This window comes from Globicephala melas, chromosome 11 (genome assembly GCF_963455315.2).
Source record: "Globicephala melas chromosome 11, mGloMel1.2, whole genome shotgun sequence".
Lineage (NCBI taxonomy): Eukaryota > Metazoa > Chordata > Mammalia > Artiodactyla > Delphinidae > Globicephala > Globicephala melas.
The window spans coordinates 61,805,862-61,833,797 of record NC_083324.2 but is presented as its reverse complement, the minus strand read 5'-3'; the positions used below and the strand labels follow the sequence as shown (position 1 = coordinate 61,833,797).

The following is a 27,936-nucleotide window of genomic DNA, read 5'->3' as shown; positions in this document are numbered from 1 at the left end:
TTTCTAACACTTACCTTATCTTGAGCAAACATTGAAATTCTTGATTAATGTTTAACTACAAGAAATACACTCAGTCCAAGTAAAGGATCAGTTTCAGGATTCAGGCTGAGTTGTCTTGATGATTAGAATTCAGGCTCTAAGGAGAAGCCCCAAGGCCAAGGGTATTGAATATAATAGCAAGTGGGAGCCACACCTGACCTCTGGAGAATGTGGACTGGATATAAGATTTTAATCCTTTCTTATCTCACCACAGAAATTTGGATGGAGAGACAGTATTTATCTCAAAGAGAAGTGGACCAAGGAGCTAATTTCACTAGGAATCACACCATTTTGGAAGGTACTCGATTCAAAAGAGCCATTTTCAAAGGGCAATACTGTAGAAGTTTTGGTTGTTGTGAAGACAGAGATGATGCCTGTGTGACTCAGTTCTATGAGAGAAATGCACTGTGTTACTGTGATAAATTCTGTGAAAGGGAGAATTCTGATTGCTGTCCTGATTACAAGTCATTTTGCCGTGAAAAGAAGGATTGGCCTCCTCACACAAAGCCTTGGTATCCAGAAGGTAGGCTTTGGGAATGTGTTCAAGCATTATTCTAGTTCATAACAAGATCTGTCCAACTTTCTTTTTCTTTCTCTTTCTCTTTCCTCCCTCCCTCCCTCCCTCCCTTCCTCCCTCCCTCCCTTCCTTCCTCCCTTCCTTTTTTAAGTTGAAATGAAAAATGAATATTTCGGTCACCAGAATAAATTTCTTAGGATTGTTAACGTGCTTTGGTTTAGATGCCGGTTACACGCATCAGACTAGAGCCTTCAGGAAAGTTCTGCTGTGACAGCCACGAAGGCTGGTCTAGATTCTGTCCTGAATACTCACTCAACTTATGTAAAAGTTACTTAAAATTCTTTATTTCTTTTTTTTGTAATATGTATTGACAAGAAAAATATCGCTCACACTTTTTTGAGTGTAACCTCTTAGAGAATCTCATCAAGTTCACAAGCCTGATCCTCTGCAGATTTATGTAACAGTTTACTTACTATTTCATGAGACTATTGGACCTCGTAGCATTAGAACCTATGTTATAGCAATGTCATTTAAACCAGTGCAAAGGCAAAATAAAGTTGGCCACCCTCTCTGCCTAAGTAATACCAAATAGAGTCACGATGTGTGTTTTTGTTTTGTTTCATTTTGCCAATCTGGGGTTTTAAACTATTAAAAACAAAAGAGTGCTCCATATAAGGTAGTTTTAAAAGTCTAAGACTGAGCAAATAAATACAAATAATTCATAAGGAGAATGGTGGTATTTCCTGTATTGGTCTAATTATAGTAAAATGGCTATAGAATCTGAGCAATCGATATATCCAAAATTTGCCAAAAACACAAAATAAAATTCTATTGCTCCACTTATACAGACAGAAGTGCAGGTTTCCTCGGAGCTATGTCACATGACTTTAAGTGGGTGATGGTGAGTGGAGATTACAATTAGAAGAAAATGTAGGATAAGCTAGGATTTTGTATCCTTCTAGCAAGATCCAGATGCTGACTGTTGCCTTCATTCTCAGTAATGTCATCTTGTTTGTAAAATTGAGGAAGTACTCCTTAAAACACACATGTATTATAAGCTTTTAGGTATAGGATGGATAAACAAGGTCCTACTGTATAGTACAGGAATTATATTCAATGTTCTGTGATAAACCATATGGAAAAGAATATGAAAAAGAATATATATATATGTATAACTGAATCACTTTGCTGTACAGCAGAAATTAACACAACATTGTAAATCAACTAATTTGAATAAAAAAAATAATGCCAGGCCTTTGTCTTTACCAGTAAACAGTTCAGCAAACATTTATTTCACCCTAAAAAGTGGCAGATAGTCTCTTAGAAATGGCAGACCTAGCCATTCATCAAAAAAATATTCATTGACTACCTCCACCAGGCCAGTCATTGTGCTTTTGCTGGGGGCAACCATGGGGAAGAAAAAAGACAAGACATTATCCTCATAGAAGTGACAGTCAAGTTATATGTGGGGGTTATAAGATATTTAACAAATTCACTGTACAATTGCAAATTGTGTTAAATTCTTTGAAGGAAACGCTTAGGGTGCGGTGAGAAATTATATCAGAATATAACATTAACATGTAAAATAATGCATAACATTAGCTTGGGTGGGAGACTTGAGGCGTGAGGAGTGAGGTGACCTGAGGAAGGGCCAACAGAAAGGGATCTGGGAGCCAGGAGCTTGGTGCTGCCTAGGAATTGGATGGAGGCCACCACTTCCAGAGAGTCATGATCAGTGGAGGGTTGGGGGTGACATAAGATGAGGTTTGAGAGGTGAGTAGAAGTCAGATTTTTCCAGGATTTATAGGCCACATCAAGAGTTTAGGATTTTATCCTGTTATGAGAACTCATTGAGAGATGTAAAGTACGAATAGGGTCAGCTTCCTGGAAGTTGAGGATAAGTATTATGGATCAGCTGTGGTGCTTTTGATGTGATAAAACGTATTTGAGCTTTTCTTATTTGAATCATGTAACCCATTTGGAAAAGAAATTGCTGCTTCTTCAATGTCCATTTTCGCTTGAAAGCTAGGATTTTGCTAAGACTTTAATTTAGGGTCATGTTTTAGGTAGAACTTATGTTCCCAGCATAGTTTTTATTCCATTCATGATGGAGGGAAGCAATTCATCAGTTTATTTAGTAGCAAATGTTCACAGTAAACTATATTTGCACTCATGAAAGTGATTTTTTTCTTTTGTTTTATCTTCCTTATGAAAGTAGCTGGTTAAAAGAAAATAGCACTACACAATATTTAAAAATTGTACAAAATTAACTAAAATAAATAGAAAATGATATACTATTTATACTATTTTTTTGCCATATAAAGAGACTTTCCTCTGAGATGCTAGTAAAGCATCACTGATTTGTTAAATATTTTTCAGTTATTCACTGATTTATTAAATATTTTTCAGTTATCTACTTACATGGTATTGTCTAGTTCATTCACTAATTTATTAAATATTTTTCAAGTATCTAGTTACGTGTTATTGTCTAGTCTCTTATACTGCATTTCTTTTTCAACCTGGGACTTAAAACTATGTATATTATCTTAAGGTTTAAAAATATAAATGTGTCAAAAAATAAATAAATAGATATGTACCTTTTGTGTAAATTGGTTTGGACATATGAGTAAACATCTTCCTTCTGGGTTTTGTCCCATCTCTGCTGGTTACTTCCAGTCATTGGAGGATTTCAAATGTCAGATACAGAAAAAAAGTGATAGAATTTGAAACAGTACCAGAGTGGTTTTTCCAGACAAAATCTCTCAGTGTAGCAGATCTTAAGAAAAGAGTCTAGTAGACCATGTGCTGTGAACAGACCTAAACTAATTTGATTACACACAACTCTTATGTTCACATTGGTAAAAAATGGATGTAAACCACTGACACATTTGAATTGAATGAGGATTATTTATCCCTTCATGACCTTCTTAACCACATTACAATGAAGATAAATCACAGTCCAATTTCGGCCCTGCATACCGTTACAAAACTATATACTGGTAAGGAGATATACACTAATCCATAAACCTCTGTAAGCTCCATGAAGTCTCAGGTCCCCATCCTGTTAGATGTTTCCACATCTACCTTGCTTGAAAAATTTACTGGAATTTTCCCATGTGATAATATTACAGAGGGTGTCAGGTTATGATAAATCCTCCTACCCAGTGGCTGGACACAGGACCTTGTAAAGATCAATCCTAGGGCACCAGGTCTAAGAGTGAAGGCTTTTGACCTTAAGAGATACATAAAAACTGTGGAGTATGAGAGTGGGATGTGATTTTTAAGTGTTTTAGCTAATCTACATCAATTTATTGCTGTTAATTTAACCAATAAGAGCTGATTACTTATATCCATTATGCTGATTAACAAGCCACTAATTTTGCCAGTGAAAGCCCATTTCTGATACTCATTATACTGCTACTCTAGTGTTCATTAAAAGATGAATAATGGAACCCCTTGTAGCAGCTTACCTGGAGTCTGACCTTTCAGGATCAGTGCTACTGACTGCCCCTGCAATGCGGACTCCTGATTAGAGCAGGCAACTGCCTTCCCTGAGGTGACATTGAGACCAGCACATTTATTAGAACACTTTATGATGAAGTTATTTTAAAATAAGTTACATCATATTGTCACCTTTTCTCAAATCAAGAGATGGATTTCACTTTCCAAATATCTGATTTGCCTCATTTTTGTATTAATGACTGTTAAAGTTTCAAAACTCCTTTAATTTCAATAACCATTACTATCATCTATCTATCTATCTATCTATCTATCTATCTATCATCTATCTATCATGTCAAGGTGTAATCAGTTTGATTAACTCACTCTGAAGTGCTTTATACATTTTTCCTTGAGGAAATAAAGCCACCAGGAATTTTCTCATCTCTCCATCATCATAATTTTCAAAGTACCCCCATATTGGTTACTGTTTCCATGGAGTAGATTCCTCCTCTTGAGCTCTAAATCCCACTGTCTCTTTGTGTGTGTGTGTGTGTGTGTGTGTGTGTGTGTGTGTAAATATATCGTTTATTCAAATGATGTATGGGCACTGTATTAGTTTCTTATTTCTATGACAAATTGTCACAACACAAAATAATTATTTTACAGTTCTGGAAGCCAGAGTTTGAAATGGGTCTCACTGGAAGAAAGTCAAGCTGTCAGCAGGGCTGCATTCCTTCTGGAGGGTCTAGGGGAGAATCCCTCTCCTTGCCTTTTCCAGTTTCTAGAGGCTGTCTGAATTTCTTGGCTCATGTCTCCTTCCTCACTCTTTCTTTTTTTTTTTAACATCTTTATTGGAGTATAATTGCTTTACAATGGTGTATTAGTTTCTGCTTTATAACAAAGTGAATCAGTTATACATATACATATGTTCTCATATCTCTTCCCTCTTGCGTCTCCCTCCTTCCCACCCTCCCTATCCCACCCCTCCAGGTGGTCACAAAGCATTGAGCTGATCTCCCTGTGCTATGCGGCTGCTTCCCACTAGCTATCTATTTTATGTTTGGTAGTGTATATATGTCCATGTCACTCTCTCACTTTGTCACAGCTTACCCTTCCCCCTCCCCATATCCTCAAGTCCATTCTCTAGTAGGTCTGTGTCTTTATTCCCACTGTCTCTTATCTTTTCAAAATCTCCACCCTTACAATTGTCCCTCCCTCCCTCCCTCTCTCTCCTCTTCTCTCCTCTCTCCTCTCCCTCTTTCTCTCCTAAAGCATCATTTCTCCCTTTCTCTCCTGGATCAATCATTTTACAAAACTATTGATTTACAAAAATGTTTTTTTTTAACTCCCCCAATTTTTCTGCTACCTTTAAACATCAATCATGTTCTCAAATTAGCATTTTAAAAGAAATATTTTTCATTCAAAACTAGTAGAATCCAAAAGAGGATTCAGGCATTGCTTGGGAGATGGTGCTAGACAGCATCAAAGGTTAATTTCTAACCCTGACTCTGTTTCCATGATGAGGTGGTACCTAACATGGGAACCAAAGTTACAGTCTATGCATTAGGGTGACACAGAATAACTCATTCATTCAACTGCTGGTGAATATAAATTGGTAAAATCATTCTGAAAAGAAAAAAAAAATGACGATATGAATTAAATGCCTTAAAGATGTCCAAACATCAATTTGGACCCAGAATTTCCACTTCTAGGGACTTTCCCCGAGGAAATAATTAAGAAAGTGAGCAAACATCATTTACAAGATATTCTCTTGCAGGAGGTTAGTAGGTAGTTGTAACTCCCAACTTTGAAAAAGCCCTCCCTCAACTCCATGTCCCTAACCAACTATTATCCCATTTCCTTCTTTCCTTTAATGGCAAAAATATCTGAAGGAAACATTTCACTTCCTGACTCCAAGTCTCTCATCAGCTCATTCTTACAAGACCTTGTTTCCTGCTACTTTACCGAGCTCTGTCTTGGCAGGGTTATTGAAAACTTCCATGTTTCCAAATGCAATATTAAGATGTCTGTTCTTTTCTTGATCCCTCAGTGGTACTCTGTGTAGGTGAAAACTTTTGCTTGTTTGGAATACTTTCTTCTCTTACTTTTCAAGACTCTACCCTCACCTGAATTCCCTTCTTTCTCATAGGTCACTCCTTCCCTGTTTCCTCTTCTGAATGTCTGTTAGCTACAGAGTTTGAGCTCAGTCCTGGACGTCTTTCTCTTACCTACAAACCCTCTCTCAAGCAGCCTCTTATGTAGTCTCAAGGCTTTAAAGATATGTATGTTGCTGGCTCTCAAATTCATGCTCCAATCATGACTTAACTCCGAATTTCCATTACTACTCTACTTGATATTCTCCATTAGGATGGCTAACATAGACTTAATCTAAATCTAAAATATGCAAAACAGAACTCTTGATTTCTTGCCATAAGCCTGTTCCTTATTTCAATATTAGCTTCACAGCCTCTCTATGGTTCAGGCCAAAATCCTAGTGAGACACCCTTAATTCCTCTTTTTCCTCATTCTCCAAACTCAATCCAAGAGCTAGTCCCATTTGCTTTGCCTCCAAATTATGTTCATCCACTTCTCTCCATCCTCATCAGTATCATGGAAACCCTTTAGCCAGCACAACAGGAGTGACGAGGACAAAGATTATGGAAGAGAGATTTTGGATAAGGTCTTATAGGTCATTGTAAGAAGTTTGGTTTTATTTTAAATTTGATGGGGAATAACTTGAGGATTTTAAGCAAAGGGTGACACAATGTAGATTTTAAAAGATCTCACTAAATGCTGTTCAGGGGTTGAGGGATACACTGGAGTGGGGAAGAGTGGAGGAAGGGAGTGGACTGCGTTTCTGCATTGTGTAGAAGTTGATGCTTCACTTTGTTAGCACCTTGGCCAGACTCAAGTGAACAGATTATGGTGTTTGTTCAAGAGGCCAACTCTCAAGTGAGATTACAGCAAACGTTGTTTCTTATAGTCAACTCTGACTTGATATTAAGGAGGGAAGACCAAGAAATGGAACTTTTGCTAACACTAGACATAGTACTAATGATCTTGGGTGGGCACGGTGATAACATTCTCTTTACTTCAAAATTAATAGCTGGGGTACAGGTTAGAGAAGGGACAGCCTTTTTTTCCTTAGGACCTTTGTGATTTCTCATCCCTTTATCTATGTAACTGGTATGCTGGACAAGCAACATTCATCGGTTTTGATTAAAAACCAGGTTTGAGAACATATATATGTATAACTGAATCACTTTGCTGTACAGCAGAAATTAACCCAACATTGTAAATCAACTATACTTCAGTATAAATTTTTAAAAATCAGCTTTGATTTTGCCCCTTATCTCCTTTAGAACTAGTCAAGGAAGTACTTCTCTTGACTTTGAATAAAATTTGAATTGTTGCATGAATTTTCTGTTGCTTTCTTAGGTAGTAAAAATTCCGGGGTCTTTGTAAGTTACAAACATAGAAAGTCATTTACAAAAAGTGTTTAATCCTGGGTAGTAATTAAAACTCTGAACTTGATTTAAAGTTAAATCTTTCCCCTCCCCTGTGGTTCAGGAGAGAGGTGGTTTCCTTCTCTCTTCTCGTGAGAGTGGAATGTCAAAAATCCATGGAAAAGAGGTGGATAGGTGCAAATACAAGGAGATTTTTAGATTCATTAAGCAAAAGATTGAACTGTGAGAACATAGTGCATGCTGAAGAGGGGCACTTGTAAAATATTTCCTGTGAAACAATTTTTGGAAAAATCGGAGGATAGCTAATTTGTAAGTGGCTTTTGTGACATTGTGGCTGGTGGTTAAGCCAGGTCCCTTGGAATGCTTTCTAAACATGTAGATTTCCTCCTATGATTGTATGAATAAAAAGTTAGAATTCATTTTATTTAACTAGGGGCCATTGTTGTGATCTATCAGTGACATGTCTCCGTCAAAAAAGTTTTCACATGACAAAGGAGTGAATTTTGCTACCTTTGCTAGTTCAGCATGAATTTAAATTTGTGTAAGTTATATTTTCAAAAGGGATTTAATTTGTAGCCAGGGTATTATTTTCACCATATTTTACTGATTGGTTTTCATATAATGATAATTCACCATTCATCTCTTTGGAGTAGTTTATAGAGTCTGGTAAAATAGCAACGAGTTTTGGTTAATGGTTGAGAAACATTTGGACTTGGAACACAAAGGACTGGAACCATATAAATTTTTCTCCTGATCTAAATTTTGAAGAAAAAATAGAGTTAAAAAAAAAATAGAGTTTATCTTTGTAAGGTGAATTCACTGAAATAGTTTTATATTTTGGTCCAACACTTTGAGCTCCTTCCTCTAAGCATATGTAATTAATCATATTTACATATGAGAGTTGATTAGATTTTTAAGATAAGAAATGCCATAAATTAATTCAAACACTGTTTTACTGCTTACTTACTTGAATACATTATTTTTTTGAGTGCGTTTAGTGATCAATACCTCAGTAATCTAGTTTTTATGCTTTACAAATCCTCTCAGTTGGAAGAAATACACAATGTAAAGATAGAAGCTTATGGAACAAGCCCATAAGCATTCGACATACAAACCTTGACACAAACCCTATGTGGATTTCCTTCAGATGGGCACCAAATTTTTTTGCATATTTGAAAAAACTAAATACAATTTTAATTTACTTATTACTCAATTTAGAATTTTGATTTGTTTACATGGTATGTTGACAGGTTGCCACAGAGATGGTCAACGTTATGAAGAAGGATCAGTAATTAAAGAAAACTGCAATTCCTGGTAATGAATTTAAGTGGCACAAAACTGAATTCTACTGTCTGTGTATGTTTTCTTCAAAGGAACATCTGTGAAACAAAGCATATATTTAAATACAGATAGAATCATAAGTCATAAGATATCACATACCCATAGTTTTTATAAGTATATTTAATTTTAATAAGTGTTTAAAAGCTAATCATGAATATTTCTTTTAACATTTGAGTTTGGTGTTTGTGACAGTGGCCTGCTTTCACAAACCTCTTAATTTTAAACATTCTGATATACTACAGGAAAATCACGTGTTCTTGAACACAGTAACTATATATAAAACAAAGCTGCCTTGAAATTGATTATCCTGCAAAAAATTTACAATTACAAATGTGTCGAATCTACTGTCTCCATTGTCTTATGTTTTCAAACTCCAATGACTCAGTGATCATTTCATTTATTAATTGCCTGAAGTGGAAGATGCTGAGTGGTAGCTAATGCACGTGTTGTGATTTATTTTTGCCAAGAATTAAATAGTCATATGGTTAACATTAGTCAAAAATATCTTTTATGCCTTAACAAGGTGCAACTCTGGTTACTAATTTTATAAGTATACTCCCTAAAGACCAGGCCACTTTCATAACTTTTGTATCTTTACAGCACATGCTCAGGACAGCAATGGAAATGTTCCCAGCACGTATGCCTTGTTCAACCAGGATTAATTGAACATGTCAATAAAGGAGACTATGGGTGAGAGAAATCTTGCTTTCTAGGCTTTTTGGCGCCTCCCCTCCTCATTGCCCCTCAGGTTTCAAACAATGTATTTCCTATCATTTCCTTCTAAAAATTATCATTCTTTCAAAAACAAAAAAAAGAGTGGGTGAGAAATGGGGAGGGTGGTAGAAAGGCATGTGAAATTGGAATGAACAGAGGGGAACATTAAATGATTAAAATTAAAATGCACAGAGGAAATATAGAGCATGGTCTTAAATTGTTTAGGAAGGAGCAGTGTCAAGGTGTGAGTGAGGCTAGTAGGGGGAGCTTTAGTTTAAATAAGTATTCAGGCAAAATCAGGAAGTAGGCAAACAGGTTCATTCATGTTCATCATCTTTCCTTCCGGTGCTGCCCTGACCCAGCCAATCATATGCTCATCTAACCTGGGTAGACTCCGACCTTCAGAAAGCAGTATTTTATCTCAATGATCCCCCAAACGACCAGTCCATCTAGACAGCGTCATCGACATGACTGATATCTAGCCAATTTCACTCACGGTTTAGTAAAAAGACTGGTTGAGCCATTTTACTTTGCTAATAAACAGAAGCTTGAACTGATTGACACTTAAAGGAAGTAACTGTTTGATGCGCTCTGATAGATTAATAAATTAAGTCACTTTTCCACTTACATAGAGGGAATTAGGTGTAAGTGCTGACACTGGCTTTCTTTACTGAACTGAAGGGAGAAGGGATGGGCCAGCTGTTTTCTGCTTCAGGATTTCTCCACTGTCACTGATCAAATTTCTATACACTCTTGAAAACATTTTCTACCTTCAGGAAAAGATTTCACATGAGAAGACCTATTGTCAAGCAACTATAAAAGTGAAGTCATCCTGAAATGCATTTTTAAAACATAGAAATAATCACTTCTTGCTACACCTAAGACATATGTTTCCCAGGACAGTGGGGACACTAATTTTCGATGCAACCAGAGTATTTTCTTGGAAGACACAAAAGACACTTGGAAGTCACATTTATTGATATTAATATTCTTAAACCATTCTCAACTCCTCTGTGTGTGTGTATGTGTTTTGACAATATTTTAGGTGATAATATGATGACATTTTAAGTATTTCTAGGGAAAAACAATTATTTTCTATGGCTAAGTGATATTTAAATCATTAAAAGGACATGAGAGTATGTGTCATCATGAGAGATTATCTGAATCAGGTTCCTAAAAGGATTCAAATGCTTGAGCTAACAAGCACACACTTCCAAGAAGCCAAGATAAGCAGGCAAGCTTTCCACTGTAACAGAACCCAGGAGAAACCACAGTCTAAAGCAATGTGGAAAGAAAGTCATATAAGAGTACAGATCTGTTGGGAATGCTGCCTTCCTTGGAAGGAAGAATTTTCTTTCCATCATTTGTTTATTCTGAGAATACTCTAGGTCAATTTAAGAGGCACAGGATTTGCCTTTTAGTAGCAAACATAGATGACTTGAAAAAAAAAAGGTGAAGTAAAATTGCAGCAAAAGAAAATATACTCAGATCAAAGAAAAAAGTTAAGTAAAAGAGACAAAGTATGAAGAAAAGGAGTAAAACTAAAATTATTTACCAGGGAACAACAAGAGGGAGGGTAGAAAGTCCTTGAATTTAAAAGAAAGTTCTAGGGCTTCCCTGGTGGCACAGTGGTTGAGAGTCTGCCTGCCGATGCAGGGGACACGGGTTCGTGCCCCGGTCTGGGAGGATCCAACATGCTGCTGAGTGGCTGGGCCCATGAGCCATGGCCACTGAGCCTGCGCGTCCGGAGCCTGTGCTCCGCAGCGGGAGAGGCCACAACAGTGAGAGGCCCGCGTAACGCAAAAAAAAAAAAAGAAAAGAAAAAAAGAAAGTTCTAATTCTCAGATATTTACTGTTCCTGATGTTCAAGTTGTTTTCATGTATGAAAACAGAGTCATATTATAGCATTCAATGTCTATTTTAAGCGCTTTTTAAAATAGCCTACATACAAATATATACAGCCTTTGCTTTCTGGCATCTTGGTAGTATTTAGATCCAAATCTTTATTCATTCTGCATAGCCCACTTCAGTGCTTATTTATTCCCTGTATTATGTTGTAATGCAATTAATATTAACAAAACATGTGTTTCCCTTTTGGCACTGCTGAGGATACAAATAAATAAGTTCTTAGAGGAATTTACAATCTAGCTGAGGAATCCACATATCATAACTTTGTAAAAGGATTTCTAGTGATAGGGCAGTTATAAGTGGCAAATTAGTAGCACAAATAATAATCAGCAAGTTAGTGGAACAAAGGGAGAGAGAGAACAGTCTCAGTTTATCAGATGCTGTGAAACAAACCACTTCAGAATTTAGCGTCCTGAAAGCACAAGCTTTTTATTTGTTCATACCGGCAATTTGGGATGGACTTAGCTGAAGCTCTTTTCCTGGTCTCTCCTGGGGTTACTCATGTGTCCACAGACATCTAGGGCCTCAGCTGGGGCTGCATTGTCCAGATGGCCCCCTGCCCATTTCTGGTAGTTGGTGCTGGTTGTTGGGGGGCCCATGTGCCTCCAGCAGGACAGCCTTGGTTTCTTCACATAATGACAGTGTTCAAGCAGGACATGAGTGGAGGGTGGAAATGGCCTCAGGTGAGGCCAAAGCTTGAAATTTGTACATTGTCAATTTCACTGCTTTCTACTAGGCAAAGCAAGTTACCAGGCCAGCTCACATTCAACGGTTGGAAAAATGGACTCCATCTCTTGATGGAAAGAGCTACAAAGAATTTGTACCCATTTTTAATCCATCCTATCTCTAACCCTGATTTTTCTTATGAACTCAAAGTCTATAGACTATCTATTGAATAAGTTGACTTTACTGATTTCTCAAAGTCAAAAATACTCCAAACCAAAAGGATTAACCTTTTGACTTGTCCTTGGTTACTGGCATCCCCCACTACCATGTCAACTAAGCCAGAAAATCTGAAGTTAGTTTGAGGCTTCTTTCCTCTTCACTCTCAGTCACTACACTCTTGTAATCCTCACAAAGTTTACTTTAGAAATGTATTTCCTTTATTCTTATGCTATATTCTAGTGCATTTCTGTATCAAGCCTAGTTTGAAATGACCTGACTTTACTCAGTGTTTCCAGTCTGACCAAATTCCAACCAATCCTTTATACTTTCATGGTTATCCTTCTAAAACAAAGCTTTGATTCTGCCACTCACGTTCTTAAAAAGTCTTCAATGACACTCCATTGCTTTAGAATATAATTTTACTCCTCAGCATAAATAACAATCTGTCCCAAATGCTTCACTCCCTCATCTTTTACACTCTTTCCAACCCCTGTCTCTCTGCTCGCTCTCAGAGTTTAAGTGTTCTACTTATCTGCTATTCCCTAAATGTTATTCCAAATTTCAAACCTGCTTTGCTCCAGAGTTGCCTTTATTTAGAATAAATTATCTCTTCTCTCACATCCGGCTGTCTAATTCATTCTCATCCTTCCAGGCTGAGCACTAAAAAGTCATTTTCTATAACAAATTCTTCTAACTCCTTCAGGAAGAGTTATGTTTCAGTCCTCTACTCTGATCAGATTTTGACCTACCGCTAATAAATTATACATACTGAAGTCATTACCCTCTTTGTAGGCTTTTTTAGAGTATGAGCTTTCTGAAGGTAGAGAAATTTATTTCTATGTTCCCAGTGTTTACTGAAGAATGTGATAGATAAATTAAGAATGTTCAGTAAATGCTAACTTGGGTTAAAAGGAAAGTGATGACAGACATAGAGGACAGACTCGTTGTTGCCAAGGGAGAGGTGGGGTAGGAGAAGGATGGATTGGGAGTTTGGGACTAGCAGAATCAAACTAGTATATATAGGATGGATAAACAGCAAGGTCCTACTGTATAGAACAGGAACTATATTCAATATCCTGTGATAAATCATAATGGAAAAGAATATGAAAGAGAATATATATATGTATATATAACTGAATCACTTTGCTGTATGGCAGAAATTAACACAACATTGTAAATCAAATATACTTCAATTAAAAAAACAAAGTGATGAGCCTAGGTCAAAAAGGATGATGCAGAGCAGTGGTGCTATTCATGCTTTTTTGAGCATAAATTATAGTAAATCATACATGTAACTTTATGACCTAGTACACACACACACACACACACACACACACACACACATGCACTTATACTTATACTTAAATGTATATAAATATTACTTACCCTCACTCTGTCCTATAAACTCTAATATTTCCTATTGTTTGTCTTATAGTCTATTTTATCTTTTAAAATACTGATCCCTATTCACTAAATTGAATGATTAATTAAATGGCCCCCAAATGTCTCAATGTTTGAAAACTACTAGTGTAGGGCACCAAAAACATATTTTACTATTGCGTGATTTTGCCTAAGGCTGATCCTGGTGGTCTCTTAAATAAACCTGCAATGTCTAATATATTCAAAAGTTTCTTTATTGAAATTCCCTGGATGATGGAGATTACATTTAAAAATTGTGGCTCAAAGTTGCTTCAAGTTTTATGAACTAACAGATCTTGTAAAAGAAAAGAATTAACTTGCCAGGCATATATTTTTTTTTTTTAATTTTATTTTTTTTGCGGTACGCGGGCCTCTCACTGTTGTGGCCTCTCCCCTTGCGGAGCACAGGCTCCGGACGCGCAGGCTCAGCAGACATGGCTCACGGGCCCAGCCGCTCCGCAGCATGTGAGATCTTCGCGGACCAGGGCACGAACCCGTGTCCCCTGCATCGGCAGGCGGACTCTCAACCACTGCGCCACCAGGAAAGCCCACCAGGCATATTATTGAAAATTGAGTCATATCTTCAATCATTCATAAGAGCCTTTCATACTGTAAACAATTTTGGTGATAAACACAACATGATAGAGTTTAGATTTGCCTTAAGTACTGAAAATATATTGTCCTTAAGTTGTAACTAATTCAAACAAACAATGATTAAATTACTTTCATCTTTCTCATTTTTCATCTCCTATCATCTCTTAAGGAATTGTTGTCTTAAAATCTCAACATTAGGTTTTGAAAACAAAGCTTACTTTTTTATGTAAGGGCACAAAATATGTCTCTAAAAAACAGTACTTTTTTGTTATCTAATTTTACATCAGTTGAATTTATATTATATTAATAATGACTAATATTATTGAGCATTTACCACAAATTAACTCATTTAATACATAATAGAATATTTCAATATTTCAATAAAATATTTCAACAAAATTAATTAGTGTTGCTGTAATCTTTTTAAGTATAACTATTTTATCCTCAATTTTTCATGGATACTTGTTTTTACATGGTCGGCTTCTTTTCAAATCTAAATTATAAATAAAACAGATTTCCCAATTTAACCTGTAAGTACATTTCTGAACATTCAAGCTTCTTTCTAAAATACATTTAATGACATTTAGAAGAAACTGCATATATTGACCTTATTATCACTAAAATCCCTTTACTGTATGTGGAGATTCAATATTCTTAAATTTAGTCTATATTAATACAGCCTTAGGTTCCTCATTTGAGACACTAAAATAATTGATATAGACCTACTTTAAGAAGAGTGATATGCTTCCCTATTAGAGTAATCAATAATGCATCATTAATATAATGAATATCTAGCTTTCAGTAACAGTTCCAATTTTGTCAGATTTGCTTCTATATAATTTCAGAAATATAAATGAACATGTAATGATAAAAGTGACATCATGTAACCTGTACCTATTTTTCTCTTTCATTTGTAAGGCAGATGGACAGCCCAGAACTACAGCCAATTCTGGGGAATGACTTTGGAGGAGGGTTTCACATATCGCCTTGGCACCCTGCCACCCAGCCCCTTGCTTCTGAGTATGAATGAAGTGGCAGTAGGTATCCTCTCTGTTTGACTCATGTATGTGTGTGTTTGTATAAGTGTGTTCATATGTGCATATAAAGCAATTTTAAATAACTAAAATAGTGAGTTTAGTGCTTTCCGAGATAATTTTGTCATATAAATTAAAAAAAACCTTTCCCCAAAATGGTTGTTACATCCCCCCAAATTTTCATGTGGACTTTGAAATTTCACTAATATTAATTAGATATAGTTTCCTCTCTTCAGGAATGATTGTGTTCATTTACATTGCTAATCATTGCAGAAAAATTCATGTTTCTGATGATTGGCTTGTCGGTGACCCAATGCTTAAGCAAGTCATTAGTTGTCCTTATTTTTCTTTTTCTAAGTAAACTTAGTTATTTTGTGAATTCATCAAAACAGAGTTTTGACAGCTCTTGGGTACTCCATTATGAAATGAAGATAAAATACATGCCAGTAACTGCAGACAGGTATGCTATGATGACTAGCAGAAGTTTATCCTCAAAAATCCTCACATTTTCCATTTAAAGAACACCTTCAAATTTCCCTGATGAGCTGGCAAACTCCTTCATGAAATTGCCATGTTTCGTAACACCCTCATGTTTCTAATACTATTGTATTGGTTTTCCCTTTCATTTTCAAGTGGTGTTATCTTCTGATAATATGTACCTTGCATAAAGAATCTTCCACCTGTCTAGTTATCACAGATGTCTAACTTAGAGCTGCAGTTTTACCATCCCATTTGTGGTGTCTCTCAGTTGAGATTTTGATTGTATTCAAGGCCTGCTACAAATGCCCAAGGCATTTGTATCATTTTTTTTTTAGATTCTACATATAAGTGATATCATATGATATTTGTCTTTCTCTGTCTGACTTACTTCAAAAGCAAACTTTTGGTTACCAAAGGGGAAGGGTGGGAGGGAGGAATAAATTAGGAGTTTGGGATTAACATATGCACACTACTATATACAAAATAGATTATCAACAAAGACCTACTCTATAGCACAGGGAACTATACTCAGTATTCTGTAATAACCTATATGGGAAAGAATCTGACAAAGAATGAATATGTGTATATGGATAACTGAATCACTTTGCTGTATACCTGAAACAAACACAGCACTGTAAATTAACTATACTCCAATATAAACTAAAAATTAAATTTAAAAAAAATGTCCAGGGCAGAGAGGGGTTCCCTGGCTGCTGGAGAACTGGCTCTTCCCTCTGCAATGAAGGTGTCAGGTCCTGGCTGCCTGGAAGCTCTCAGCATCTCAGAGCAAGCAGGGCTGTTATTTATGCTGTTGGATGAGTTGTAAATCCACAAGTTCCTCATTAAATGTTCAATGCGCTTTGCTTTCAAAAGATGTAATCCCCTGACTTATTATTCCAGTTCAAATTCCAGTAGCAGGACCTGCTAAATTATAACTAGTATCAGAAAAGATCATAATAGCTGCCATGTACTGAGTAGTTGTGTGCCAATCACTCTTATCAGCACTTTCATACATTATCTCATCTAATTTCCAGCTTGATGTAGTGGGTACTGTAATTCTCCACATTTTAAAGACAAGAACATTGACACAGAGAGAGGCCAAGTCACACGGAGATGGAGAGGAGAGAAAAGCCACCATAGAATTACTTAAATGGCAGAGTCAGGACTTTAAAAGATCTGCCCCCAAATGGTTCCTAGACTTCCGGTTTAATCAGTTAGCTTTGGCCAGTTCAGGTTCAAAACAGCAAAAAGTCTTTTCATCTTGGAGCCAGAACTAACTTTATGAAATGATCAGCTTAGATATATTTTTGGATATTTTCCACAATCAGTAAGACATAACATCTTTAGAGGTGTGGCTCATATTCATAGCTTTTATTGACTTACTTATAAGATCAATTGGAAAAGAGTTATTTTCTCTGGCTGTTTACTTTTTCAATTTTGTCCTTATCTATCTAGAAAAAAAGAGACAGAAGTGTTTAGGAAAATAATAAATTCACCCTCTTTATAAGGATTACTCTTTCTCTTGCTTTTAGTGAGGGGTCCCAGTTAGCCAAATACTCATTTGGGTGTCAATATACATTTTTTCTTGATTCTTTCTAACATTTCCTTTTGAAGCTTTTTTTTTTTTTTTGCAATTTAGAGTATTTTATATTATAGAGAAAATGAGGTATGTTTCTTTCCCAGGTTGCCACTCACTGTAGCATAGAAAAAGGCAATCTAATTCTAAATCATTTATTGGCTCCTAGGGATTTGTTTGCATAAAAGTGACTATGGTGATATTTAAATGAAAAATCTTAATGATTAGTACTCTGGGAGAATTTAAATTACCTAGTGCTATGAACTAATGTAATAAAGTAGCTAAGTAATTCCAGGAAAGCAATAAGGGAAATTTGGCTGATCTGTAAGACTTCTGTTACACACGAGGACATAGCTTCCCATTTCTAAGGCACAGTAGCTTGAGGGCTGAGGTCCTTTCAAAAAGTTTCTGAGTGTTTCCCTGGTGGCGCAGTGGTTGAGAGTCCGCCTGCCGATGCAGGGGACGCGGGTTCGTGCCCCGGTCCGGGAAGATCCCACATGCCGCAGAGCGGCTGGGCCCGTGAGCCATGGACGCTGAGCCTGCGCGTCCGGAGCCTGTGCTCCGCAGCGGGAGAGGCCACAACAGTGAGAGGCCCACGTACGGCAAAAAAAAAAAAAAAAAAAAAAAAAGTTTCTGAGTGTTGGAGTTGTCCTAATACCGGTCAGAAGATATCAGAAAATCAGAAATACAACAAGAACTTCAATGAAGAATGTGGGGTCTATATGAACTAAGTTAAACTGGTAGCCACAGGAAGAGCTTAAAAAATAGATTAATTCTTTGCCTGGTGACTACATAGAAAATACCCTCAATACATCAAATTGCCTCTGAATAGTGAAAATGAATTCTTTTGCGTGGGTATGCTTCTGGATAACTCCCTCCCCCTCAACTTTTCCTCAATTTTTTAAAATACCATTTTTAACATAGGATGGTATATATATATATACACTTAGGGTAGGCAGTTGCCAACAGTGGGAATGATTTTTCTGAGAAAATTCACTGCATCCCCAGCCTAAAACATCTCCCTTTCCTTGAGCCCATTACCTGGATGAGAACAGAGATTCACCAAATTCTTTATCTTGGGTAGGAAAGATGAGCAATGATTCATTCCCAGTTCCTGGGAAAGCTCTCCTCTAGCTGGTTCCCTGGCTACATTGCTTGACTTCAGTCACTAGTCACATAATGTGTCTGCTGAACGTACATTAGAAGAATATCAACAGGTCTTATACAAAGAGTTCCATGATTATATAAATATGAAAAAATCTGTTTAATCTGGATGAATTAGTTCAATTCAAATGATTTTTTGTGGAGTGTGATTCATAATAATGAGGAATAGAAATATGTTGATCATGGGAGGTTAGAAACAACTAACTTAAGGATTTTGGGAGCCTTTCCCGGATGGCAGTCCTATGTGAGGGCAGACAAAAGGAAACAAAAACTTACTGTTTACTCTGGGTACAAGCAGACTGGATGAGAGGAAGTGAGAAAAAGGGAAAGAAAGAAGGCCAAGAGGGTCCTGCCTAGACCATGCAGCTTTTTGTTTTGTATGAAGATTCGCTTCACCCACTTTAAAATTATGTCTAGTGTCAGGTCAAAAATGCCAGCTGATCAATCTTTGCCTAACTTTTTCCTAAAAGCGTTTTCTTGAGATTGTTCAAAGCAATGCCTTGATTGGACAGCTCTGTTCCAAATTGTTGTACACTAAATATGTTAAGGATGATTAGACGATTCTCTGTCAGTCCATTGAGACTGTGTATTTGCTTGCATAGATTCACAACGGGACTGATGTAGCTCCCTACAGGAACTTTAAATTCTGCCACTTGAGCCTTTTGTCTCCTTATGGTACAAAACAGGTGATTACACAGTTAAAATCTTATTTCAATATTTCTCAACATTTGTGCCATGGACCACCAATCCTGCAAGATTTGGAATAAAGGTGTCCCATCTGTGGTCAAATACACTTGTGAAATGGTGTATTGTATCTTTCTTCCGAAGAGGCACACTATTCATTAGTATATTGAGGACACTAAGAACTCTTCCTCCAATGACCTTTTTTCCACCCAGTGTTTCCTAAACTCATGACATCAGAGAACCTTTTCTTCTTTGTTTATAATGACCGTTAATACTTCCCAAGATTTAGATTCCACAGAACACACTTTAGGAGCTGCTAACATAAGCTAAAATATTGAAAGAAAAGTGCTGGAGAGAGCAGAAGTATATTCAGGGCTAAAACAGAACTTAATGTCTCAGAAAGAAAACAATTATTATGACTGTATGCAAAATTGGCATGGGCTGAGGTCCTTTGGAGCCAGCAGAAGCATCACAGTTGAAGTCTGTTAATAGGCACATGTAGGCAGTGCGTTTAGTCACGTGGCCCCATTTCACATACCGAGATGGACGTGAGCTCTGCATCCTGTGTGCTTGGCTCTTAGTCTGGCTGAAATGATGGTAGCAGTGGTACCCAGTTCACAGGGCTGTAAGAAGTCCATGAAATGATGAATAAGGAGTGTTTTAGCACACAGACTGTATAGTAGAGCATTAATGAAATGTTATTATATAATATACAAAGTGGTTCTTTCTCCCTTGGATTAAGCTTGGGAAACTAGCAAGTTTCTGAAACAGGTAAATTTTGTAAGAGCTAAATTACCCAGAACTTAATCATTTGGAGCAGTTCCTTTCATAAAGAAAGGTGTAGCTCTGGGTTTATTGGCCCTGACAGAGATTATATATTTTTGATAACCTGAAAGTTCTTCTACTATGCTCCTAAATCAAATCAAATCAAATCATGTCAAATCAAATCTAATCGAAGCAACCGTTCTGTACCTGATTATTTTTCCAGGAATTTAAATTTGGGAGATAACTTCAAGAGGCTTCCCTGTGTTCTATTATATTATAAATACTGCAAACATTTTGAATAAAACATACTATTTTCAAACAGAGATAGGGAAATTCAGAGTTCATTTTTCTACTTGGCTTAGTTAAAAAATATGTTTTTAATAGTTTTGTTGTTCATTTCCCAGGGAGAACAATAAAGTTAACAAAGCTATCACAGATAAATATCGCATCTTAGGTGGAGCTATCAATATTTAGAAATTATTAAAACATTAAGAAGGCTGGTATAGCATTTAAAACCTGTAGCTTTACTATATTATACAGTATCGATTGATGTATGTAAAAATGTTCTAAATTTTTTTTTGTCAGCCTCATAGTTTACTAGTACATCTTTTCCCAGTCACCCAATACAGAAGATTTTAGTGTGTCTAAGTTGGCATTACCAACAAAGAAAAAATAACATCTTTTTCTATTGTTTTCTGGAAGTTAAAGTAAAATTGTATTTTATGTGTTATGTAATAACTTTTAAAACCACTGATTATTGAGACGAGAAAGGGAAATTTATTTCATCGTCTGGATACTTTATCATTATTTAGATAAGACATGGTATTTGATTGACTGGATCTATTTCTCTAGGAAGAATTTGTTTTTTCCTCTCTGAAATATATTTTAGTGATAGTAAGTACTGAGGGATGAAAGGTACCTTTGGAAAAAATCAGAGTGACTACTACCAGCTTTTGTTTTTACCTCTCATAGGTTATTGAAATTTTTTATTTGATTAGTTTTAATTTAATTATTTAATTAAAATTTAATTTAATTAACTAACCTACCTGAACAAACATCTACTTAATATCAATAATGTGTATCACCCATGTAAAGCATCTTGTAGAAACCAAAACACTAATTAGAAAAGTGAAAAACACAGTTCTATAGTTATATTCTTAATATATTATTGAACAAAAATGACTATTCTTTTCAATAAAATTGATGTTTAGCTCCATATGAACATGAGGCAAATGGCGTCAGGCTTTTATAATAATTGTATAGCATAGAGTAGGCGCCACTGATGCTGCAAAAGAGCATCACAGCCAGATGTTATGGTGGATTCTGTTTAAGTACATACTTCGCTCAGCTCATTTCAGAATCTCCTCTGCTCAGTGGGTAAAGAACCAGGGACAGAATGATTTGTCTCTGAACTAAGAGTCTTAAAATTCAAATAGCATTGAAGCATTTCCTCACATCTCCTCCAGGCTCTCTCCTTTCTTTCTCTCCTTCTCCAAATAGAACCTCAAACCCTTCAGCCAACTTTAGGAAATACGCACTGGCCTCACTCCTTATCCAGCTGAACTTGTGGCAGAATGAATGTCTCATCTGTCAAATCAGTTCCCGAGTTGTCAGTTTATTTTCTTTACTAAGGTCTGATGCATAGCACTGTGACGTAATTGAGCATGACTTGACCAATGCCATGGGGCTGAATTGATCACTGCAGGACATATCTTCAAAAAGAAATGTGAAAATTCATTTTTTCCCTTCTCTGGGAACAAAAATTTGGGGCTGTTAAAAGGTAGATTCCTGAGGTGATTTGGTGTGTTGATATAAGGAGCCTGTGTGTTGATATCTGTTCACCAGTGCCGAATAGAAACGCAGAGACAGAGTTTTGGGTGAAGTAGAAAATAATAGCTTCATTGCTTTGCCAGGCAAAGGGGGCCACAGAGGGCTAATGCCCTCAAAACCGTGTGTCCCGCCCTGGAGGGTGTAGTGAGGAGTCACAGTGTTCAAGGAGCAGGGCGTGGTCAGTTTGTAGACATTCTTCTCATTGGTTGGTGGTGAGGTAATTGGGAGTCAGCATTATCAACCTTCCAGCTCCAACCGGTCTGCAGTCTAAGTGCTTGTGGGCAGCATACAGTTAACTTCTTCCACCTGGTAAGGGTTTCAGTATCTGCAAAACAGCTCAAAGGACATGGCTCAGAATATTATCTCTAGTCCTTGAGAAAGAACTAAAGGTCCTTGACTTAGTTTAATGGTTAAAGTATTCTTATTTTGTCTTACTTGACTGTTTCCCTTTCTTTCTGCATTTTCTCACCTCTCTGATTAAATTTATTCTTTGACTAAAGTTTTTCTACAGACAAAAGGCAGGCAGAGAACATGGGTGTGGGTCTATTTTGGAAGGCCTCATATGGTCTGGCTTGGTTACATGGACTCCCCAAATTTGGGTCTATCTAGTCCATACTGTGGTTCTTGCCAAAGTGCATTCCATGAAACACTAGTCCTCTGATCCTCTTCACAATAAAACTGATGTGAAATCAAAGGAAAGTAAGTAAAATACCTTGCATTGGGTCATGCACATTAAAAATCACAAACATTATTTTCATTTCTTAGAGACTCTCAGCAGCACTTAGGTAGTTTATAAAAACTACTGCATTGAGGACAAAAATCTATTTAATTGTTAAAACCAGTTTCTCAGAACTGTTTGATTAATCAGCTCCTCTTTTTGCAATTATCTATTACAATTTCTCAGAACTAGTGTTCTAATGAAGTCGTTTTAGGAAATATCAGTTCATCAATCTCCAGAGGCACATTTTCTTCACTTTTTTACAACTCTAAAATTGGGAGGCTTCTTACATTTGATGATGTCCTGGGTTCAATGAAATATGGTATTGCCCTACCATAGCATCTTTTTTTTTTTTTCTTTTGGGAATTATTTCTTTTTTCTTTTTTAACATCTTTATTGGAATATAATTGCTTTACAATGGTGTGTTAGTTTCTGCTTTATAACAAAGTGAATCAGTTATACATATATGTATGTTCCCATACTCTTCCCTCTTGTGTCTCCCTCCCTCCCACCCTCCCTATCCAACCCCTCTAGGTGGTCACAAAGCACCGAGCTGATCTCCCTGTGCTATGTGGCTGCTTCCCACTAGCTATCTATTTTACGTTTGGTAGTGTATATATGTCCATGACACTCTCTCACTTTGTCACAGCTTACCCTTCCCCCTCCCCATATCCTCAAGTCCATTCTCTAGTAGGTCTGTGTCTTTATTCCTGTCTTACCCCTAGGCTCTTCATGACATTTTTTTTTAAATTCTATATATATGTGTTAGCATACGGTATTTGTCTCTCTCCTTCTGACTTACGTCACTCTGTATGACAGAATCTAGGTCCATTCACCTCATTACAAATAGCTCAATTTCATTTCTTTTTATGGCTGAGTAATATTCCATCGTATATATGTGCCACATCTTCTTTATCCATTCATCCGATGATGGACACTTAGGTTGTTTTCATCTCCTGGCTATTGTAAATAGAGCTGCAATGAACATTTTGGTACATGACTCTTTTTGAATTATGGTTTTCCCAGTAGTGGGATTGCTGGGTCATATGGTAGTTCTATTTGCAGTTTTTTAAGGAATCTCCCTACTGTTCTCCATAGTGGCTGTACCAATTCACAATCCCACCAGCAGTGCAAGAGTGTTCCCTTTTCTCCACACCCTCTCCAGCATTTATGGTTTCTAGATTTTATGATGATGCCATTCTGACTGATGTGAGATGATATCACATTGCAGTTTTGATATGCATTGCCCTAATGATTAATGATGTTGAGCATTCGTTCATGTGTTTGTCGGCAGTCTGTATATCTTCTTTGGAGAAATGTCTATTTAGGTCTTCAGCCCATTTTTGGATTGGGTTGTTTGTTTTTTTGTTATTGAGCTGCATGAGCTGCTTGTAAATTTTGGAGATTAATCCTTTGTCAGTTGCTTCATTTGAAAATATTTTTTCCCATTCTGAGGGTTGTCTTTTGGATTTGTTTATGGTTTCCTTTGCTGTGCAAAAGCTTTGTAGTTTCATTAGGTGCCATTTGTTTATTTTTGTTTTTATTTCCATTTCTCTAGGAGGTGGGTCAAAAAGGATCTTGCTGTGATTTATGTCATAGAGTGTTCTGCCTATGTTTTTCTCTAAGAGTTTGATAGTTTCTGGCCTTACATTTAGGTCTTTAATCCATTTTGAGCTTATTTTTGTGTATGGTGTTAGGGAGTGATCTAATCTCATATTTTTTCATGTACCTGTCCAGTTTTCCCAGCACCACTTATTGAAGAGGATGTCCTTTCTCTACTGTACATTCCTGCCTCCTTTATAAAAGACAAGGTGACCATATGTGTGTGGGTTTATCTCTGGGCTTTCTATCCTGTTCCATTGATCTATATTTCTGTTTTTGTACCAGTACCATACTGTCTTGATTACTGTAGCTTTGCAGTATAGTCTGAAGTCAGGAAGCCTTATTCTTCCAGCTACTTTTTCCTTCTCAAGATTGCTTTGGCTATTCGGGGTCTTTTGTGTTTCCATATAAATTGTGAAAGTTTTTGTTCTAGTTCTGTGAAAAATGCCAGTGATAGTTTGATAGGGATTGCATTGAATCTGTAGATTGCTTTGGGTAGTAGAGTCATTTTCACAATGTTGATTCTTCCAATCCAAGAACATGGTATATCTCTCCATCTATTTGTATCACCTTTAATTTCTTTCATCAGTGTCTTATAATTTTCTGCATACAGGTCTTTTGTCTCCTTAGGTAGGTTTATTCCTAGATATTTTATTCTTTTTGTTGCAATGGTAAATGGGAGTGTTTTCTTGATTTCACTTTCAGATTTTTCATCATTCGTGTATAGGAATGCCAGAGATTTCTGTGCATTAATTTTGTATCCTGCTACTTTACCAAATTCATTGATTAGCTCTAGTACTTTTCTGGTAGCATCTTTAGGATTCTCTATGTATAGGATCATGTCATCTGCAAATAGTGACAGCTTTACTTCTTATTTTCCGATTTGGATTCATTTATTTTCTTTTCTCCTCTGATTGCTGTCGCTAAAACTTCCAAAATTATGTTGAATAAGAATGGTGAGAGTGGGCAACCTTATCTTCTTCCTGATCTTAGTGGAAATGCTTTCAGTTTTTCACCATTGATGATGATGTTGCCTGTGGGTTTGTCATATATGGCCTTTAATATGTTGAGGAAAGTTCCCACTATGCCTACTTCCTGGAGGGTTTTTTATCATAAATGGGCATTGAATTTTGTCAAAAGCTTTCTTTGCACCTATTGAGATGACCATATGGTTTTTCTCCTTCAATTAGTTAATATGGTGTATCATATTGATTGATTTGCATATATTGAAGAATCCTTCCATTCCTGGGATAAACCCCACTTGATCATAGTGTATGATTCTTTTAATGTGCTGTTGAATTCTGTTTGCTAGTATTTTGTTGAGGATTTTTGCAACTATGTTCATCAGTGATATTGGCCTGTAGTTTTCTTTCTTTGTGACATCTTTGTCTGGTTTTGATATCAGAGTGATGGTGGCCTTGTAGAATGAGTTTGGGTGTATTCCTCCCTCTGCTATATTTTGGAAGAGTTTGAGAAAGATAGGTGTTAGCTCTTCTCTAAATGTTTGGTAGAATTCGCCTGTGAAGCCATCTGGGCCTGGACTTTTGTTTGTTGGAAGATTTTTAATCACAGTTTCAATTTTGGTGCTTGTGATTGGTCTGTTCATATTTTCTATTTCTTCCTGATTCAGTCTTGGCAGGTTGTGAATTTCTAAGAATTTGTCCATTTCTTCCAGGTTGTCCATTTTATTGGCATAGAGTTGCTTGTATTAATCTCTCATGATCCTTTGTATTTCTGCAGTGTCAGTTGTTACTTCTCCGTTTTCATTTATAATTCTATTGATTTGAGTCTTCTCCCTTTTTTTCTTGATGAGTCTAGCTAATGGTTTATCAATTTTGTTTATCTTCTCAAAGGCAGCTTTTAGTTTTATTGATCTTTGCTATCATTTCCTTCATTTCTTTTTCATTTGTTTCTGAGCTGATTTTTATGATTTATTTCCTTCTGCTAACTTTGGGGTTTTTTTTGTTCTTCTTTCTCTAATTGCTTTAGGTGCAAGGTTAGGTTGTTTATTCGAGATGTTTCCTGTTTCGTAAGGTAGGACTGTATTGGTATAAGCTTCCCTTTTAGAACTGCTTTTGCTGCATCCCATGGGTTTGGGTCATCGTGTCTCCATTGTCATTTGTTTCTAAGTATTTTTTGATTTACTCTTTGATTTCTTCAGTGATCACTTTGTTATTAAGTAGTGTATGGTTTAGCCTCCATGTGTTTGTATTTTTTACAGATCTTTTCCTGTAATTGATATCTAGTCTCATAGCATTGTGATCAGAAAAGATACTTGATACAATTTCAATTTTCTTAAATTTACCAAGGCTTGATTTGTGACCCAAGATATGATCTATCCTGGAGAATGCTCCATGAGTACTTGAGAATAAAGTGTATTCTGCTGTTTTGGGATGGAATGTCCTATAAATATCAATTAAGTCCATCTTGTTTAATGTATCATTTAAAGCTTGTGTTTCCTTATTTATTTTCATTTTGGATGATCTGTCCATGGGTGAAAGTGGGGTGTTAAAGTCCCCTACTATGAATGCGTTACTGTCAATTTCCTCTTTTATGGCTGTTAGTATTTGCCTTATGTATTGAGGTGCTCCTATGTTGGGTGCATAAATATTTACAATCGTTATATATTCTTCTTGGATTGATCCCTTGATCATTATGTGGTGTCCTTCTTTGTCTCTTCTAATAGCCTTTATTTTAAAGTCTATTTTGTCTGATATGAGAATTGCTACTCCAGCTTTCTTTTGGTTTCCATTTGCATGGAATATCTTTTTCCATCCCTTCACTTTCAGTCTGTATGTGTCTCTAGGTCTGAAGTGGGTCTCTTGTAGACAGCGTATATATGGGTCTTTTTTTTGTATCCATTCAGCCAATCTGTGACTTTTGGTGGGAGCATTTAATCCATTTACATTTAAGGTAATTATTGATATGTATGTTCCTATTCCCATTTTCTTAATTGTTTTGTGTTTGTTATTGTAGGTCTTTTCCTTCTCTTGTGTTTCTTGCCTAGAGAAGATCCTTTAGCATTTTTTGTAAAGGTGGTTTAGTGGTGCTGAACTCGCTTAGCTTTTGCTTGTCTGTAAAGGTTTTAATTTCTCCGTCAAATCTGAAAGAGATCCTTGCTGGGTAGAGTAAACTTGCTTGTAGGTTTTTCTCCTTAATCACTTTAAATATGTCCTGCCAGTCCCTCTGGCTTGCAGAGTTTCTGCTGAAAGGTCAGCTGTTAACCTTATGGGGATTCCCTTGTTTGTTATTTGTTGTTTTCCCCTTGCTCCTTTTAACATGTTTTCTTTGAATTTAATTTTTGACAGTTTGATTAATATGTGTCTTGGCATGTTTCTCCTTGGATTCATCTTGTATGGGACTCTCTCTGCTTCCTGGACTTGATTAACTATTTCGTTTCCCATATTAGGGAAGTTTTCAACTATAATCTCTTCAAATATTTTCTCAGTCCCTTTCTTTTTCTCTTCTTCTTCTGGAACCCTTATAATTTGAATGTTGGTGCATTTAATATTGTCCCAGAGGTCTCTGAGACTGTCCTCAGTTCTTTTCATTCTTTTTTCTTTATTCTTCTCTGCAGTAGTTATTTCCGCTATTCTATCTTCCAGGTCACTTATCCGTTCTTCTGCCTCAGTTATTCTGCTATTGATCTCTTCTAGAGTATTTTTAATTTCATTTATTGTGTTTTTCATCATTGCTTCTTTCATCTTTAGTTCTTCTAGGTCCTTGTTAAAGGTTTCTCGCATTTTCTCTATTCTGTT

The 27,936-nt window shown here is 36.4% G+C and overlaps 1 protein-coding gene across 1 annotated transcript in view; it reads left to right on the top strand.

The window, feature by feature from the left end:
* Positions 1 to 207: 207 nt before the first annotated feature.
* The window catches only part of TINAG (tubulointerstitial nephritis antigen), a 94,093-nt gene continuing 66,364 nt past the window's right edge, over positions 208 to 27,936 (top strand). Inside the window, exons 1-4 of the mRNA XM_030840975.2 lie at positions 208 to 562; positions 8,715 to 8,778; positions 9,406 to 9,495; positions 15,248 to 15,362. Coding sequence (XP_030696835.1) covers positions 208 to 562; positions 8,715 to 8,778; positions 9,406 to 9,495; positions 15,248 to 15,362 — 624 coding nt within the window. The remainder of the gene's footprint in view (positions 563 to 8,714; positions 8,779 to 9,405; positions 9,496 to 15,247; positions 15,363 to 27,936) is intronic.